The sequence below is a fragment of the Camelus ferus genome, chromosome 6, assembly GCF_009834535.1.
Source record: "Camelus ferus isolate YT-003-E chromosome 6, BCGSAC_Cfer_1.0, whole genome shotgun sequence".
NCBI classification, from domain to species: domain Eukaryota; kingdom Metazoa; phylum Chordata; class Mammalia; order Artiodactyla; family Camelidae; genus Camelus; species Camelus ferus.
Window position 1 is genome coordinate 32,198,822 of NC_045701.1, and position 16,378 is coordinate 32,215,199.

Genomic DNA, 16,378 nt, shown 5'->3' on the forward strand with positions numbered 1-16,378 from the left:
GAGAGAAAAGGATAGGGACGGAGGGGTGCAAGAGAGATGCTGAAGGGGTGCAGGAAGGTGGCAGCAAGGACAAGACCACGGTCGGGCAGTTTCACTCCTTGCCTGCATTCGTAACTGGCATTTTTGGCATCATCAGAGTAACTAATCCACCCCACCCCCGATTTGCTAGAGTTGGAGCTTTTTCATTTTAGAAATGAACGGGACCAGAAGTGAGATTCACAGGACAAATAGGGCTGGGGACTGAATTTTCCCTCCCTCCTCTCCCCTCCCATCTTTTCTGCACATGAGCCACTGCTTCAGTCTTATCATGTTCACAGAGCAGAGACAGACCAGGAAACCTAAATCCCAGGGCGGCTGAATCTCTGTGAGTGATCTGAAGGGAGAGAGTTTAGAAGAAGACTACGCAGGAAGGGGAGAGGTTGCGGCAAGGGTGTTAGGAGAAACTGCCTGGAGGACTGAGGGATTTTTGCAGGCTCTTCTTTGCTGAAAAACCTGCTTCTCCACCCCGTGCCACTTTAGTTGGGCTTAGGGGTTGCCAGAGTTACCACTTGATGCCTCCAGAAACAATTTGGTTAGAGGTGGGGATCTCTCTTGTAGGATCCCTGATTCCTCATCTGTTGGTTCCCTTGGTGATATCACTGTGTCAAAGCTTCACCTTGTGCTTTGGTCATCTCCTTGTCCTCCCCATCCCCTCAGCTGTCATCAGTTCTAGACCCCCACAGAGGGGCCCTGACTCATTTTGGGAGTCCTTCCCGGAGGTGGGCCAGGCTGGAGGAAGCAGGGGCAGGGGATGGGGTGGCGCAGGAAGAACACAGAAGGGGAATAAGGGTGCCCACAAAGGCCAAAAGGTTCAAGAAGTGCCAGAAATCTGAAGGGGGCACCAGGAAGGGAATAGGAGGTTTGTGAAAGTGACTGAGACTGTGGCAGCTGCGTGAAAGGGGAGCAAACTCAAGATGCAGAAACCAAACTGCCCCGTCCAGTCCACCCCTTTCCTCCTGAGACCAATTTACAGTGACTTTTCTAACCCACAGCTGAGAAAGAGGGGATGTTACCTGCCCTGATTAAGACTCAAATCAGGGGGCAAGGACATGTCTCTCCCCAGCCTCCGGGCTCTTTTCCCCATTACCAGCTCCTGCCTCTGAGGCCAGGCCTGGCTGCACTGCTGTCAGTCTCGAGGACCACTGTACCCAGGCAAGGACTTACAGCTATTTGATCTTCCAGAGACAAGGTGGTTCAGAGAGACCCTTAAAATGGGGTGGGGTGGGGAGTGACACAAACAGGAAAAAAACCACTTGTTTGATGGGAGAGTTTTCAGGCTTTTTTTTTTTCTTTTCTGTATTTTCCAAGTTTGTTTTTCATTAGTTCATTCCTCTGGTCTCTCCATCTCTCTCTCCTGCGTGCTCGCTCTCGGTTGTTTGTTTTTGTTTTTGTTTTTTTGGTTGTGTGTGTTTCAGTTTTTTTTTTTTTTTTTAAAGAACTTTGGATTTGCCGTTGGTGGGCAGCGCCGGTCCCGGAGGCTGGACCCCCACGTGGCAGGGCTGGGACAAGGGGCAGGCCCACGGCTGCTGAGAGGATCTCTGTGTTTAAAGCCTTTGAGAATAAGTTACTGCAGTTCCCAGGGTGCAGGGTGGGGGTTGGCAGAGGGGTTCCTGGCGGCGGCTTCCCCTAGAGTCCAGGCCACAGGGGTTCCCCTGTCAGGGGAGGAGAGGGTGAGGAGGGAAGGGTGTGAGGAGAGTGAGCTGGGAGCACTTCTCCCCGCCAACCTCCAGTTTGGTTAGAGTTTTGTGGGCTCCCTGCCCATCTCAGGCTCCAACCTTGGGAGCCAACTGGGTATTTGGAGTCTGTGAGCTGTATGGTGCTCTAGACAGAGCGGGAGCAGGTAGGAAGAAGGGGGAGTGGCAGAAGTTTATTTTCCTTCCCCCTTCTTAGTCTTGGGTTTTCTTTTTCCTTTCTTCTTCTCTCTCTCTTTTATTTATTTATTTATTTTTTTTGGTGTTTTCTCAGTCAGTGGAACTGCATGGGATAACATGTATTTGCAGGTTTATAGGAGTTGGAGGGATGACTGGGAATTCAGTAGGAAAGAGGTTGTAGGAAGATGAAACCCAGGGCAGTTTTTATGTCTGGTGGGCAGGGCAGCCTGAATGAGCAATCAGGATGGCAAGATGGGTGTGTGTGCCCGTGAGGAAGGGTGAGGATTTGCGTAGGATCAGTGTGTCTGTGGGGGTGGGGGAGGAGGCAGGCCTCTGCTGGAGGTGGGGTGTGTGAAGCCCACTGAGGGTGGGAATGGAAAGATTCCCATGAGGTGGGCGGAGCCAGGGGCGGGGTGAGGGATTTGAGCTCCCACCCAACACCCCTTGGGGTAAGAGGAGCCAGAGGCCTTCCCTTCCCCTGAATCTTGGTTTATCTGTTTATAAAGCTAGAAGTGTAGAGGTAGTAGTAGTTTTTGGGTTGGAGTCCGTGTGAGGTAATCTTGCTTCCTCTTTGGCAAAAGCCACAGCAGCCGTGGCGGCAGTGGTGGCATTGGTGGCGGTGACAGGTGGGCCCCCTGGGGGCGGGGCCGCCTTGCGCCTGTGGGCCGAGGAGCGCAGGTGCGAGGCCAGGGCTTCGCGCCCACTCAGCAGCACCTCACATGCCAGGCAGTGGTAGGTGCAGATGGGCACCCGCAGTGGGGGGGGCACGGAGCCCCCAGAGCCCCGCCCAAAGAAGCAGAAGGATCTCTGGTGAGCAGTGGCCGAGGCCTCCCCGTCGAATGCCATCTTGCACTGGCGGCACAGGTAGCGGTGGGTCACATCCACGGTGGAGATGCCGGTGCTGCCCGTCAGCAGCTCGTCGGCCTCCCCGGCCTCGCCCTCCCCTGGAGCTGGCAGTTCAGGCGGCTTTGGAGGTGCTGTGGCCATGGGCTCTGGGGGCTGGGGCGGTGGCTGGAGGAGGGCGTTGGGGAGCAGTCCAATGAGGGTCTGAGGTATCACGGGGTTCATGGGAAACAGCCCCTTCTTCATGCCATAGAGCTGCTGGAAGTAGGCCCCCTGTAACTGGGGGCTAAAGACAGCTGGCGGTGTGGCCCCCCCTGCAGGGGGCAACGGGAAGGGCAAGAATTGGCCCCCTAACAGGGCTGGGACAGTGGCCTTCAATGCTTTGAGGTTCTTGAGGGCATCAGTGGAGGAGCTGGTGTGGGCTGCAACTGGCTTTCGCTCACCAGAGACCTTGTCCCCAGAGGGTTCAGTAGGCAGGCCTGGGGCAGGGTCACTGGCACCTGCGGTGGTGTTGGTTTGGTCAGGCATAGGTCTCTGAGGTAAGGGGCAGCCAGGGCCAGCAGTCTGGACCACTGTGGTAGCAGGCAGGACTGAAGTGGCGAGGCCAAGGAGGCCTGAGGAGGCTGCAGGGCCTAGGAAGATGAGGAGTGTTGAATGATTAGCCACTTTGTGATACCATCACTTTTCCTGCTGTAGGCCACCTCCAGCCAGACATTCTGCATTCCCACCACCTAGGTTCCATGCTGCCACCCCTCCCCCCCTCCCCCATGAACCAAAACAAAGGGAGGCCAGGGAGAGGACTGGAGATAGGCGGAGTCAAGAAGAAAAGTGAAAGGCGAGTCGTTAGAGGGAGATGCCCTCTGAAGTCCGACTCCTCCCAACCTCCCACTCACCTGAACTGAAAGGAGCTAAGCTGCCCAGCGGGGGCTGGGCCAGAGCTGGACCAGACAGGAGGACCGGGGCCAGGCGAGGCAGAGCTGGGGCAGTCCCAAGGGGCACAGAGGCAGGTGTGGTGGCAGGTGGAGCCTTGGGAGCTGGAGGTGCCTCGGGTGCTGGGGCCAGGTCATAGCTCTTGCTCTCACTCTTCAGCTGGGCTCGGACGGCCTCCTTGAGCTTGGCCAAGTGCTGGCGGGAGAAAAGATGGCCTCGGCAGGAGACATAGAAATCATACTTGACGTCACAGTAGGGGCAGTCGGTGCGCTGGACTCCTACGGGGCCCTCACTGCTGCCCCCAGCCCCCCCAGCTGCTGCCCCCTGCAGTTTGGCCTTCTTTTCCTTGGCACGAGCATTCTGGAACCAGACCTGGATGACTCTCTTGGGCAGCCCGATCTCCTCCCCCAGCACCTCACACTCCTGCATGGTGGGGGTGCGGTAGGCTTCGTAGCAGGCTTTCATTATCTTCAACTGCAGGCTGCTCATCTGGGTCCTGTAGCGCCGCTGCCCCATTCCATCTGGAATCCCGGCCCCTCCTCCTGGACCCCCACTGGTCCCTCCAGCCCCAGGGGACTCTGGTTCAGCCAGGCTAGACGCTGACGAATCACTTAGATCCCCTGCAGATGGACTGCAAGCCTCACTCTCTGGAGAAGCTTTAGATGGTTCCTCTGGACCCTCATCCTCACTGGGTGGTGGGGGAGGTGGGAGAGGTAAAGGTGGTTCTGGTGTCAGGGTGGTGGCCTCTTTCCCAGGTGGTAGGAAAGGCAGGGGCCCGGCAGCAGGGGTGACTGTGGGGTAGGGGAAAGCAGGTGCTTCCCTCTTTGGGGCCTCCCTTCCAGCCCCATCATCCACCTTGCCCAGCAGGAGGTTGAACTTGGGGAAGGGTGCAGGGCTGGGTGTGATGGGGGGCTTGGCTGCAGGATTGGGCACTCCCCCAGGGGTGCTTCGAAACTGGCCTTTCCTCTCCCGGGCCCTGGTGTTTTGGAACCAGACCTGCACCACTCGCTTCTTGAGTCCCACCTCCTCGGAGATGCAGTCCAGCATCTTGCGCGTGGGGTTGGAGTCCTGCATGTACCAGCGGTACAGGATCTCCAGCTGTTCGGGCAGGATGGTGGTGCGCAGGCGCTTGTCCCTGGGGGGCTCGCCCTCCCCCCCACCCCCGGCTTCACTGCCCGTGGGGGACAGGCTGCCGTCCTCGTGCTTCCGTTTGAGGGGTGGCCCCGGCACTGGTGGAGTGCCTGCCGCCAGGGGGTTTCGCTCCCCAAACACCAGCAGGGGAAGGTCTAGGAGGTGGGGGGCAGCGCTGGGCTGCACGGATGGCAGGAAATGGAGTCGGCGGTGACTGGTCAGGAGGTCCTGGGTGGGGAAGGACACAGCGCACTGGTCACAGTTATGGACTGGGGAAGGCGAGGGAGGGGCCCTCCCTTCAGGCTCTTTGCCTCCTGGCTTTGTGGCCTCTGCTTGGCTCAGCTCTTCCCTGTCTGTAGGTTCTGGCAGTGGGCCCTCCGGCTTTGCTGGGGGTTCCAGGCCCTGTTCCTCCTCTGTGTCTTCCTCCTCCACCTCTTCCTCCTCTTCCCCTCTCTCTGCCTCCTCTTCCTCCTCTTCAGGAGGCTGGTCATCATAGCACTTCTTGAGGTGCCGCACCAAGTCAAAAACGCAGGAGAAGGTGGCATGGCAGCGCCTGCAGCCAGAGGCTCCCCCAGGGCCACCTCCGCTTGGCATGGGCCCACCCTCACTGGCGTTTTTGCGAGCTTTCTGGCGGGCATTCTGGAACCACACTACCACCACGCGGCTAGCCAGGCCCAGGAGACTTGCAAGCCGCTCCACCTCTCCATCCTTGGGGTAGGCACTGGTCTCAAAGAAAGACTGCAGGGCTTGGGTCTGGAACTCAGTGAACTTGGTTCTGGAGAAGCGGCGGCCTGCAGGCACTAGGGGAGGAAGATTCCCTCTGGAGCTTTCTTCCTCCTCTGGGGGCCAGCGTCCTCCTGCCCGGCTTCGCTCCTCAGAGGGACGGGTCCCCCCAGCCTCAGGATCTGGGACCAGGAAGTGTGGGCCCAGCTGGGGAGCAGGTGAGTCCAGAGACCCATCAGGAGGTTTGGGGGACTCATCAGGGGGTGGGTAGAGGCTATCATAGCTCTTTCGAAACTGAGCAGCGTAACGGCTCAGGGCCTCGAAGGGCAGAAAGCGGCGGTGCACGTGCTCCTCATGCGTCTTGAGGATGAGCATATTGGAGAAGAGTTTCCCACAGGCCCCGCAGGCCAGCTTGTCCCCACCCCCCAGGGCCTCTGGTGGGGGTGGGGTTGGGGGAGGGGGCACAGCCTGCTTCCCTTCATTGTACTGGATTACCAGCTCAAACCCGAAATTTTCCAGAAGGGCTTTGGCTGCGGTGCGGGCTGCCTCATTGGGCATGGGGTGAGGGGGTGAGGTGGGTGCTGCCTCACTCCCTTCTTCGGTCATGGGGGGCCGCTCCCACTCTCGTTCAGCCAGCTCGGCCTTAGGGGGCGGGGGTGGGGGTGGAGGGGTGGCAGCCGGCAGGGACAGCAGGGGCGCAGGCCCAGCCAGTGCCAGCTTGGGCCCTACCTTGAGGTCATGGAGGTAGAAGGGCAGGAGCAGCTGCTGCTGCTGGAGCTTCAGCAGTGACTCGGGCACCAGAGGGAAGGGGGGCAGGACCGGTGGAGTGAAGAGGGGGGCTGGGAATCGGTGCAGGTCCAAGGGAGGTGGAGGAGGGGATAGGAAGGGTAATCCAGACATGAAGCCCCCAGGGTCAGGGCCCTTCTTCTCAGTGCCCACCTCCCCCTCAGTCTCGCCTTCCTTGGGCTCTTCCGGGCCACGCTCTGGCCCCTCAGCCTTGGTGTCAGTCTTGGCTCCCCTCGAGCGAGTCTGGTGCAGGACGGAGCGCATGTGGATCTCCAGGGTGGAGCTCTGGTTGTAGGAGACCCGGCAGACTGTGCACTTAAAGGGCTTGTCTGTGGCCCCGGCGGTGGTGGGTGCGGTGCCGGCTTCTCCCCGGGCAGGGCTGGAGGGGTCAATGGCAGCCTTCTTCATTTTGTGCAGGTGGGAGACCGAGTTATAATGGACCAGGAGGATGTTCTTCTGCGTGAAGGACTCCTTACACACAGTGCACTTATAGGGCCGGGCAGGGTCAAGAAACTTGTCCAGGGCAAAGTTGGTGGTCTTCCGATAGGTCAGAGGGTGGCGAGAGTCAGCCGGAGCTGGCTCTGCTGGGCGGGGCTCCCCGCCAGCCCCCTCTTCCTCCTCAGCCATGGTGGGTAGAGGAGCCACTTCGTCAGCTTGGGCCTCAGTCCGAGGGGCTGGAGATGGGGCTGGAGAAGGGGGCTGGTCAGGGCTTCCTGTGGGCTTGTCGGGGCCCTCGGCTGAGGGCGGGGGAGGCTCAGGAAGAGGATCGGGACTGGCTTCCGGGGTCAGGTGAGGGCCTTCTAGGGGAGAGAGAAGGGGGAGCAATGAGAGGAGAACCTTTTCTAAGTCCGACCCCACCCACTCGATACCTAGGGCAATTCATCCTTGCCTCCGTTGTCTTCAGACCTTCTTGGTCTGAGGAGCCCAGGTGCCCTTTTCCTGCCACCTTGGGAGGTCGGCCATCCCCTTCCTTACCTACTGCTTGGTTTCTGCTGGGCATGGGCTCTGGCCCAGGAGCAGGAGGCTCAAGGCCATCACCCTGAGGGCTGAGAGTGGGCCCGGGCAGCACTTTGGTTGTCAAGGTCATCTCTACAGTTGTGGCCTGCAATGGAAGAAATCCTAGTGCCTTCCCCTCTGCCTGAGGCCACTCCGACCCCCTGCTCTGCACCTGTGTCTGTGCCAAGCCCCCTTCCGGGGCTCCCGTCCCCTCTTTGGACAAACCTCCCACCTAATTCCTGCTTTCGCCACAGAGGAGAGGGCCTTGGCTGCCACCTCTGTATGGCAGCCACGCCTGCAGTGGAACAGCTCTTCTCCGGGCCCAGTAGCGCTTCCTCAGAGGCTGCAGCTCTGAGGTTCCCTCCAGCCCGAAACTCCTCCTTCAAATCAGTGCAGAGCCACTGCCCTCCCCACCCCCTCCCCACAACACACAGCTGCCTAGATAGACACCATCATCTCTGCCTCCCCTCGGCCCAGGTCAGCCCCCAGCCTGTACTCACCACAAGCAGCAGCTTCTCAACACACTCGGGCACCACGTTGTGCAGGTGGCTGAGGTGGAAGTGGAGGGCGGGCCGGCCCACCAGCTGCTCCTGGCACAGCGGGCAGCGGTACTTGGGCTGCACTGCATGCTGGGAGAGGGCGTGAGCCCTCACCTGGTCGGACTCTGGGCTCAGGAAACTGCAGTACGGACAGCAGAACACCTGGGGGCACATGGGCAGTGCAGGAGGTGTCAGGGAAGGGTGGGACCCCTCCATCACTCAGCGCTTGGGTTCCGGGACACACCACTCCCCACGTAGGAGGGGCGAGCCCCTGTCCTGAAAGCAGGCTCCTCCCTCGCTTCCCTCAGACTGGGACAAAGGCCGCTGCTGGGCTGCCACCTTGCTTTCCTTCTTTGCCCTGCCCTCTTCCTCCAGCCTGGCCACTCTCTTCCCTGCCTCTGCTGCCCTGCTCGGTTCTCCAGCCCACAGGATGGCCCTCCCCCAATTTAGTTTTCTTACCTGCCCCCACCCTGCCCATATCTTCTCCATGAAACAGCTCCCCTTCCCTCCGGCACTTCCTGGACCCAGAGGCTCCCAAGTCCCTGCCCACTCTGCCTCTCCAGAGTCCCTGAACGGAGCGCCTCATGAAGTGGGCCCTCCCTACCTGTCCTCCCAGAAGCCGGCTCATTCTCCTTCAGAGGCTCAGCAGCTCCCACTTACTTTTCCTTTTTTTTTTTCCTTCCCGTTTTAATGTAAACAAACACCACAGCTCCCCCAGTGGCCCAGGAAAATCCTGGCCTGGCTCTGTTGGCGCATTCCCGCCCATACCTCCAGAGGGTGGAGCTGGGAAGCTTGGGGAGTGGGGGAGGCCTGTGCTTCCGCCTCAGTCACCTGACTGCCTGACCTCCAGCCTGCACTTCTGTCTCCCAGGCTCACGTCCTCTCCCGTCGCCTGTGCCACTGGTCCGGGCCCGAGTGTCAGGGAGGGGATGGCCATAAAGGAAAGGGATCCAGACACTCAATGCACCGAGCCCTAAGAGCGGATGCCTGGCAAAGGTCTGTTGGACGGAAGAGGAGTTAGGAAGAAGGGCAGCTGAGGACAGAAGGCATTGCCGCAGCAGTTGGCAGTAATGCAGCAACCCTGCTTATTGCAAGAACAACACACACTGCAGACCAGTTAGGAGAGCAGTGAGGTGCAGGGTGGCATCTCAAGGCCAGGGGCAGGGAATCCCCTCAGAATCAGCACTTTCAGGCCACAGAGCTACACGCCTCTTAGGCCATCCCTGGGTCTGGCACAGGCCCGAGTCCTGAAGATGCTGAGACCTTTTGGCAGAGCTAGCTGTCAGGGTGGACCATCTGGGTCAGTTCCTTTCCCCTCAGAAAGAAGGTGCCAGGACAGTTCCACCCTGGGTCGGGGCTCTCTGTAGGAGATGAAATTCCACATCTCATCTTTCTGCTCCCAACAGGAAGGAATAAAGAGCCGGGCAGCAGCTAGTGTTTTGTTTTTGCCTTTCTCTTTTCATTTCTTTTCTTTCCTCCCTCCCTCCCCCTACTTCTAATCTTTCTTCCCCTCCATATAGTTTCTCTCTCCACCTCTCTGTCAAACTTTCACCTTCCTGTCACCTCCCTCTGTGCTCCCCTCAACAGGGCCAGCTCTGCTGGTGCTCACATCTATAACTAGGCCTAGGTGCCATTTCTGAAATGTGTTTGGAGTGACAGAAGTCACAGGTGTGACAAATCTAGGTCTACCTTTGGTCTGAAATCTCTTTAAAGTTCTACTAATTACAAACGCAGCCTTTAGAAGGTGAGCAGATCTCAGTAAAGTCAGATCCCCTCCCCAGCAGGTCGTCCCAGTTACCCCAGTTCTGACCGTGGTCTGGTTGGCACTGTCTCCAGGAGGGCCGGTCTTGTTCTCCGCTTCTTCAGAAGCTGGAGATAAAGGGAGAGATTTAAAAACTCTTTAACAGCCCTCCCTCTTCCTTTCACAGACCCCTGGCCCTTAAGATGACCTGATTTGTAGTAGAGTGCCTCCAAGGTAGAGGGTGGGCTCAGGAGAAAGGGCAGGAAAGTAGGGGATTGTTCTCAGTACAGGGAGAGGAGGCTCCGCAGGGCTGACCCCAGGTGAGCAGGACGGACAGGTCTGGGTCTTCAGAGAGGCCAGAAGCACCCAGCTTTCTGTGGCTCTGCCCCCCTTCCCTGATGAACCCCTTCTTTTGATCACTTTAGCTCCTGCACAGAAGACCTTGCTGGATATCTGGATCCCCACAAGGTCCTGTGAGCATCTCAAAATGTATGAGGATTGCGGGGGTGGGGAGGGGTAAGGGATGGAAGAAAAACAGACCAGAAAAGCAACTCACCCAACTGTTCAGTCTTATTCTGGGCATCTTTCTCAGGGGTGGGTGGCTCAGCTGAGGGGGTGATGGGAACCTTCCCTGTGGAGGATGAGAAGAAAGTCAGGTTTAAAGGATGAAGTACCAGGGAAAGGAGGACAACAGGGTAGAGGAAGTAGCCAGGCAGGAAGGAAAAAGATGCAGAGATGAATCCACAGGCAGGAGAGGACAAAATCCGCCAAAAAGAAATCACAGTGTGAGAACCGAGAGGGCCTAAGAAATCATCTCTGTGAGTCTAGCCCCCGTCATTGAAAGATGACAGGTCCAGCAGTAGGCGACAGAAACTGGACAAGACCAAACTCAGCTTCCTGTCTTGACTAATCCTGGAAGCAGGGAGCCCAGAAATGTCGAGTGAGGGGCACCGAAGAGGGAACGTGGAATTGAGTGGGGGCAGCTGAGGCGAGCAGGAGGTGGTGGGTCTCGCTAGGAGAGGAGATTACCACTCAAGCAAGAATTGACAGATGTGTAGGAATTTATTTTCGGTGGCGGCCTAATTAAAGTGTTAAAGTTCCTTAACTCCATTCAGCCCTGCGCCAGGATCGTTAGCTATTGATCTGGGCCCCTCCGGCACTTAACTCCAGCCAGCGTATTGGCAATTCAATTAGCACCAGTCAATGCTGCCTGTTCCGGGTTCCTGCTGCCCGGGCCCTCACCCTCACCCACTGCTGGCCTCTGTCAAGCCCAGATGCCTGTGCCCACCTGACAGCCCCTTTCTAGGCTCTTTTGCACCCTCTCGATCAGTGGTGCCTGGCAGGCTGTTCCAGGTCTCTGCTGGTACAACCTCAACTGCCTAAGGGGTCCCTAAGCCCAGCCTTCGGGCTGAAGACCTCCTAGGAGACAGGAAGAGGCTGGGGAGCTCATCAAGGGCTTCCCATCCTGCTGCCTCCGGGTCATGCCCACAGCTCTCATCTCCTGGTAGGTTTTGGCCCAGCACGAAGCGGTTTCTATTTTTCTGGGTTCTCTCCCTTCTCTCTCCTTCCTGACTGGCTCCTGCCACCCCCCGACCCCCAGCACTGCCAGCACAGCGGTCACTACGCATCACTACTCAGAATCACCTCCCTTCCTGTTCGCGATTTCTCCACCTGGCAAAATCCCTGCTCTTCTCTGTCCCCTCCATCCAACAGCCTCTTGTTCCCCACTTCACTCGGCTGCCCCAATGGCCCTGAAATCGGTTTGAGCATCCCTTCACTGTGCCTTTCCACTTGCTCTGGATGGCGCACAGACCCATTTCTCCATCAGGGGCCGCTTTCTCCTCCGCCCCCAGCTCCCACCCTGGCTCCCCTCCCTCTCCAGTCCCCTCTTCCTCACCGGGAGTCTGGAGCTGCCCATGGCTGAAGCTCAGGATGCCCTGAAGAGCCGAGAGCCCCTCGTCGGCCGTGAGGCCGCTCTGCAGCAGCTGCAGACGCCGCTGGGCCTGGGCATCGCGGTGGGCCGGTGCGTGCAGGTGCTGCAGCACTGCCAGGCGGGAAGGTGTCTCCCAGGCACACAGCAGGCAGCGGAACAGCCCCAGCTCCGCCCCCGCCGCTGCCCCTTCCATCTCCAGCAGAAACTGGAAGCAAGGAAAGAGGCTGCTCAGGTCCAGAAGGGATAGCCACCCTCAGATCTCAGGGGACTCCTTTGCCTCCCCCAGGGGAGCCTGACAGCCAGCATCCCTTCCTCCCTCTTGAGCCCTCCTTTTCCTTCCTCTGGCCACCTGAGGGTTACTGCCTCTTCTCCCCATCTCCTCTTCCTCCTAACAGTCCTGGACTCCCTCCTGGTACGTGAATGGAATCTGGGTCCATCCTCTTGAACTTCTGGTGACAAGATGGACCGAGCAGACACAGAACCCTCCCCCTAGCCCCAAACACCAGAAAAGCTGAATAAAGTACTAGAGCCACTTGTTCGCAGTCACCATCCTTTGGTCTCTTTCCCCACATCTTTCTCCAAATAGTTTTCACCCCAGTGGGCTTGCCTTTTTCCTCCAACTCCACCCGCCTGAGTTTTCACATCACTTTCCCACTCTGCATCTCCGGGCTCCACCCCCCCCCGTCTCCTTTTCCTTTCCTCTCCCCCAGAGGCTCTGTGCCGGGCCCTTCAAATCTCAGATCCTTCTGACTCCACTCTCACCTTATAGATGTGGCTGTTTTCTTCATGGGCTGCCCCCCGAGCATGCAGCTGCATCTTCTCCTTGCTGTTGGACTCAAAGTCACAGATGTTGCAGCGCAGGTGCAGGTGGGGGACAGACCCATAGTGAGCCCCATCTCCCAGGGGCACTGGGGAGGGGGTGCCAATGGCCCCACCCCCCTCCCTCAAGTGGGCCGCCAGCTGGTACTTCTGAGCATGTTTGTCGGTCTTCAGGTGGAGCTGGAAGTTGGCCTTGAGCTGGGTGCCATAGCAGCAGAGCTTGCAGCGGTGGGTGTCGCCGGCCACCTCCTTCCACTCAGCCTCCGGGAGGCTCCGGCCCAGGCTGCAGTGGTAGAGCAGCAGCTCCAGGCTGTCTGTGCTGAAGGCCTGGCACACGAGGCAGCGGAACACCTTCAGGGATGGGCTATCATCTGGGGGTGGCGAGGTGGGCAGCCCGTCAGACAAGGAGCCTAGGAGCTGACTTGGAGGCAGGTGGGCATCCGGGGAGGAGCTGCCAGGGGCTATGGGACAGAGACAGATTAGTGGCCCCAGGTTGGCTTGCTCTGTGGGAACATGCGGGGTGGGTGTTGACGGAGCTGGAGTGACCTAAGGTGAGGCGGGTCTGGCCCTTGGGAGGAAGCAGGGAAGCGAGTCTGGCTCTGGGGAAGGGAAGAGCGCCCAGGGAACTAACTTACCAGGTGTGGGGAACTTGCGGGCAGGCGCTCCGAGGTGGTGGAAGCCATTGAGAAGCAGCTGTGCTTCCAGGGGCTTGTCTGGCCTCAGTCCGGGGCCAGGCAAGGAAGCCTGAGGCTGCCCTATGGCCTGCGGTCCGAAATACTGAAAGAGTTCCGGGGGGGTGGTGGGCGCAGCCCCAGCTTGGGGAGGGGGGCCTGGCCCCACTAGCCCCGGCGGCAGCCCCAGCGGCAGCCCCTGGTGCAGCATGAGGACATTCTGCATGTGCTTCTCTGAGGTCATGTGGATGCGCAGGTTGCGGGAGATGTTGGTCTCGTAGCTGCACACCTTGCACTGCCAGGACGATTTGGTCTTGGGCTCCTTGTCCCCCGCGGAGGGCGGGAGCGCTGCCTCTGGGGGGCTCCCCTGCCCGCCGGGCCCCGCCTGGAAGCCCTGCAGGTTGGCCAGGTGCTTGTCGGACTGCATGTGGATGCTGAGGTTGCCCTTGGTGGTGGTGGAGTAGTTGCAGACGTCGCAGCGGTAGGGCTTGTAGCCGCAGTTGTAGCTCTCTCCCCGGGCGAGGCGGGGGTGGGCCCCCCCGGCGCTGCAGTAGCTGCAGTGGCTGTTGCTTTCGGGGTGCTTCTCCCGCATGTGCACGTCCAGGGTCTGCTGGTACTTGTAGTGCCAGTTGCACTTGGGACACTTGAGCGTCTTGCAGGAGTTGCGTGAGTGTAGCAGAGACATGTGGCTGGACAGACTGAGGCCCTGGAAGGTTGCCGGGGCAGGGGTATAGTCGTCAGCTAGGCGATAGGGCTGGGGTGGGTCACTGGGGTCTTCGGGGGAGCCCACAGGGGCAGGGAGAGTGCCCCCCTCCTTGGAGGTGGGTGAGCTTTGGTTGAGAGGGGGGCAGAGCCCCCCATCCTCTTCTTGTCCCTCAGGGAACCAATCTGGCCCTGCCTCGCCTGCCGCCGTTGGCGATTCTTTGGCTTGGGTTGGGCTGGGGTCCCAGGTGGCCGGGGTTGTTGGAGGGGAGGGTGGGCTGAGGGCCATGACTTCTTCCACGGGCAGGACAGGGGCCTGGGCTTCTGCCTCAGGGGGACCATCCTCGGTCTGGGCTGCATTTGCCTCTATGTTCCCGGTGCCGCTGTTGTTAAGGGGTATTTCTAAAGGGGGGTGAGCAGGCGCTTTTGGTTCCAGAAAGCTTAGGAGGGCCACGTAGCCCTCACCCCCCTCCTGGAGCACGGCTGGGTTGCCCAGCAGGCCCTGGTGTTGAGCGGGGGTTAGCGTCACCGCATGAGACTGCATGTGACCCACAAAGGCCTGGGGCCTGCTGAAACCCAGGCGGCACAGGAGGCAGAGCCAGAAGAGTGCCCTGGGGTCTCCTCCCCTGCTCCCCATGGGGCCATCTTTGGGATCTCCGGGTGGGTGTGGAGCCAGCTGGTAGCTCCAGAAGGCTCCATCCCTTCCCTCACAAGTGGCCAGAGATGGCGCTGAGGTATCGTGGGACAGAATTTGGTCAGAAGAGCTAAAGCCTTGGATTGGGTCAAAGCCATGTTGGATGTGAAGGGCAGTGAGGTGTGCACGGGGCGGGTGGGCAAGGAGGGGTGGGCTGGGCTCTTCCTTGACGCCTGCCTCACCCCAGGGGAAGCCCTTTGGTAATAGGAGTTCACTGCCACCTGGCAGGGACAGCTTGGCCACTAGGCAGGCCTCACCGCCAGCTGTGAAGAATAAGTGGTCGCTGAGGTCCACAGGAGGGAGCCCTCCTCCTTCCTCCTCCTGCTCCTTGTCCTCTTCCACCCCCAGGTCCTTCGATGGGAAGCCCCCACAGCCAGGCTCTTCTTGGGGCTCCCCTATCTCCTTTGGTGGGATGAGGCCACAGCCTGACTCCAGGGGCTGCCCCCCTGGCTCTGAGGACCTCATGCTCTCAGAGGTGGAGGGAGCAGCAGGGGGATCTTTGGTGACAGGATCAGAGGGAGTGCTGGGGGAGGAGGTGTCCGGAGGCGGGGACGGGGCATTGTGCCCAGGGGACGGGGCGGTGCTGGCGGTCAAGGATGCGTTAAGGGTGGCCATGGCAGACGGAGGAGAGCTGGGGGTTCATTTCAGCGTGACAGCCAGGACCCTACAGGGAAACACGGAGAGACCGGCGCTGTGAGGTGGCAGGGGAGATACCCGGTCAGGAAGTTGATTCTCTGGATACTCCAGTCCCTCTTCTCCTGAGCACCTGATTCAAGTACCCATTTGCCAACTTGAAGCTTCCTTAGTGTCTAACAGACTTCAAACTTAACATGTCCAAAATCAGAACTCTATTTCTCCTCTGAACTTGCTCCTCCCCATCTTCTGTCTCAAAATTTGGTACCACCATTGATCTGGTTGCTGAGTCTAAAAACCCAGGTTTCCTTTTGCCCCCACCCATAGGCAATTCGACAGCAACTTCTCAAGCGAGCATCTCACCCCTCTGTTTATTCTCATCTCCACCGGCACAGCCGCGGCCCAAACCATTACCATCTCTCTCCTGAACTAGTGCAACGGACTCCACGTTGGCCTCTGTTTCTACTACTGCCCCTCTGTCCACCCAGAATGATCTTGCATTTAATTCTCAATTATGAAAAATGCCAAACATACATAAAAGTAGACCCAACAATATAAGGAACCCCTTTGTTACTTATCACACAGCTTCAACAGTCCCCAAACTCATGGTCAATCTTGTTTCATCTGTATCCTCACCACTTCCCCTTTTCCTGTATTGTTTAAAAGCGAATTTCGGGCATCATAAAGAATCACCTTTCAAAATGTAAATCATACTATATTCTGCTTAGAACCCGTTAATGATTTCTCAGTGCAATGTGAATAAAACCCAAACTCCGCTCCCTGATCTACAAAGAGGCCCTTCTGGTCTGGCACCTGCCTGGTTCCCACACATCTTTAATACTCTCCACCCCACATGGTAGGCTAGCTCCAGCCCCCTGGCCTTTTTTGTTCCTCAAACACACCAAGGTCATTCCCACCCTAGCGGCTTGCCTGAGCTGTTGACTCTGCCTGGAATGCCCTTCCTCCAGACTTCTGCCTGGCAGCTCCTGGTCATTCAGGTGTCTGCTTAAACAGTACCTCTTTCAAGAGGCCTTCCCTCTCTTTTGAGGCTTACAAAGCTCAGGGGGTATTTTCTTCAGAGATTTATCACTGCCTGGTATTTCCCGTTTCATTTCTCCCTTCTAGGAGGTAAGTTCCAATGAGAGCAGAAAGTCTGCTTTATTAGTTGTTTTCTCATTAGTACCGAGAAAGATGCCTGCCACACATGTCTGTTGGATGAATGAACTCTGGGAAAGACCCTCACTGTGAAGGGATAATTTCCCTAAATCAAGGTCCTCTTGCCAGAGGCCACAGTGAATTTCCTTTGGCCTGCAGGCATCATGCTACTC

At 58.5% G+C, this 16,378-nt stretch overlaps 1 protein-coding gene across 4 annotated transcripts in view; it reads right to left on the reverse strand.

Moving 5' to 3' along the window:
- Window positions 1–1,397: 1,397 nt before the first annotated feature.
- Window positions 1,398–16,378, reverse strand: part of ZFHX2 (zinc finger homeobox 2) — a 29,097-nt gene continuing 14,116 nt past the window's right edge. The window contains exons 2-10 of one of the 4 annotated variants that reach the window (XM_032481733.1): window positions 12,986–15,081; window positions 12,294–12,721; window positions 11,496–11,736; window positions 10,155–10,229; window positions 9,656–9,726; window positions 7,820–8,020; window positions 7,299–7,425; window positions 3,647–7,123; window positions 1,398–3,385 (exon numbers count right to left, since the gene is read on the reverse strand). In XM_032481733.1, coding sequence (XP_032337624.1) covers window positions 2,409–3,385; window positions 3,647–7,123; window positions 7,299–7,425; window positions 7,820–8,020; window positions 9,656–9,726; window positions 10,155–10,229; window positions 11,496–11,736; window positions 12,294–12,721; window positions 12,986–15,032 — 7,644 coding nt within the window. In that variant the 5' untranslated portion in view covers window positions 15,033–15,081 and the 3' untranslated portion in view covers window positions 1,398–2,408. Of the gene's footprint in view, window positions 3,386–3,646; window positions 7,124–7,298; window positions 7,426–7,819; window positions 8,021–9,655; window positions 9,727–10,154; window positions 10,230–11,495; window positions 11,737–12,293; window positions 12,812–12,985; window positions 16,085–16,378 lie in introns of those variants that run through there. The other 3 variants (XM_032481730.1, XM_032481732.1, XM_032481731.1) reach the window with 3 other exon arrangements.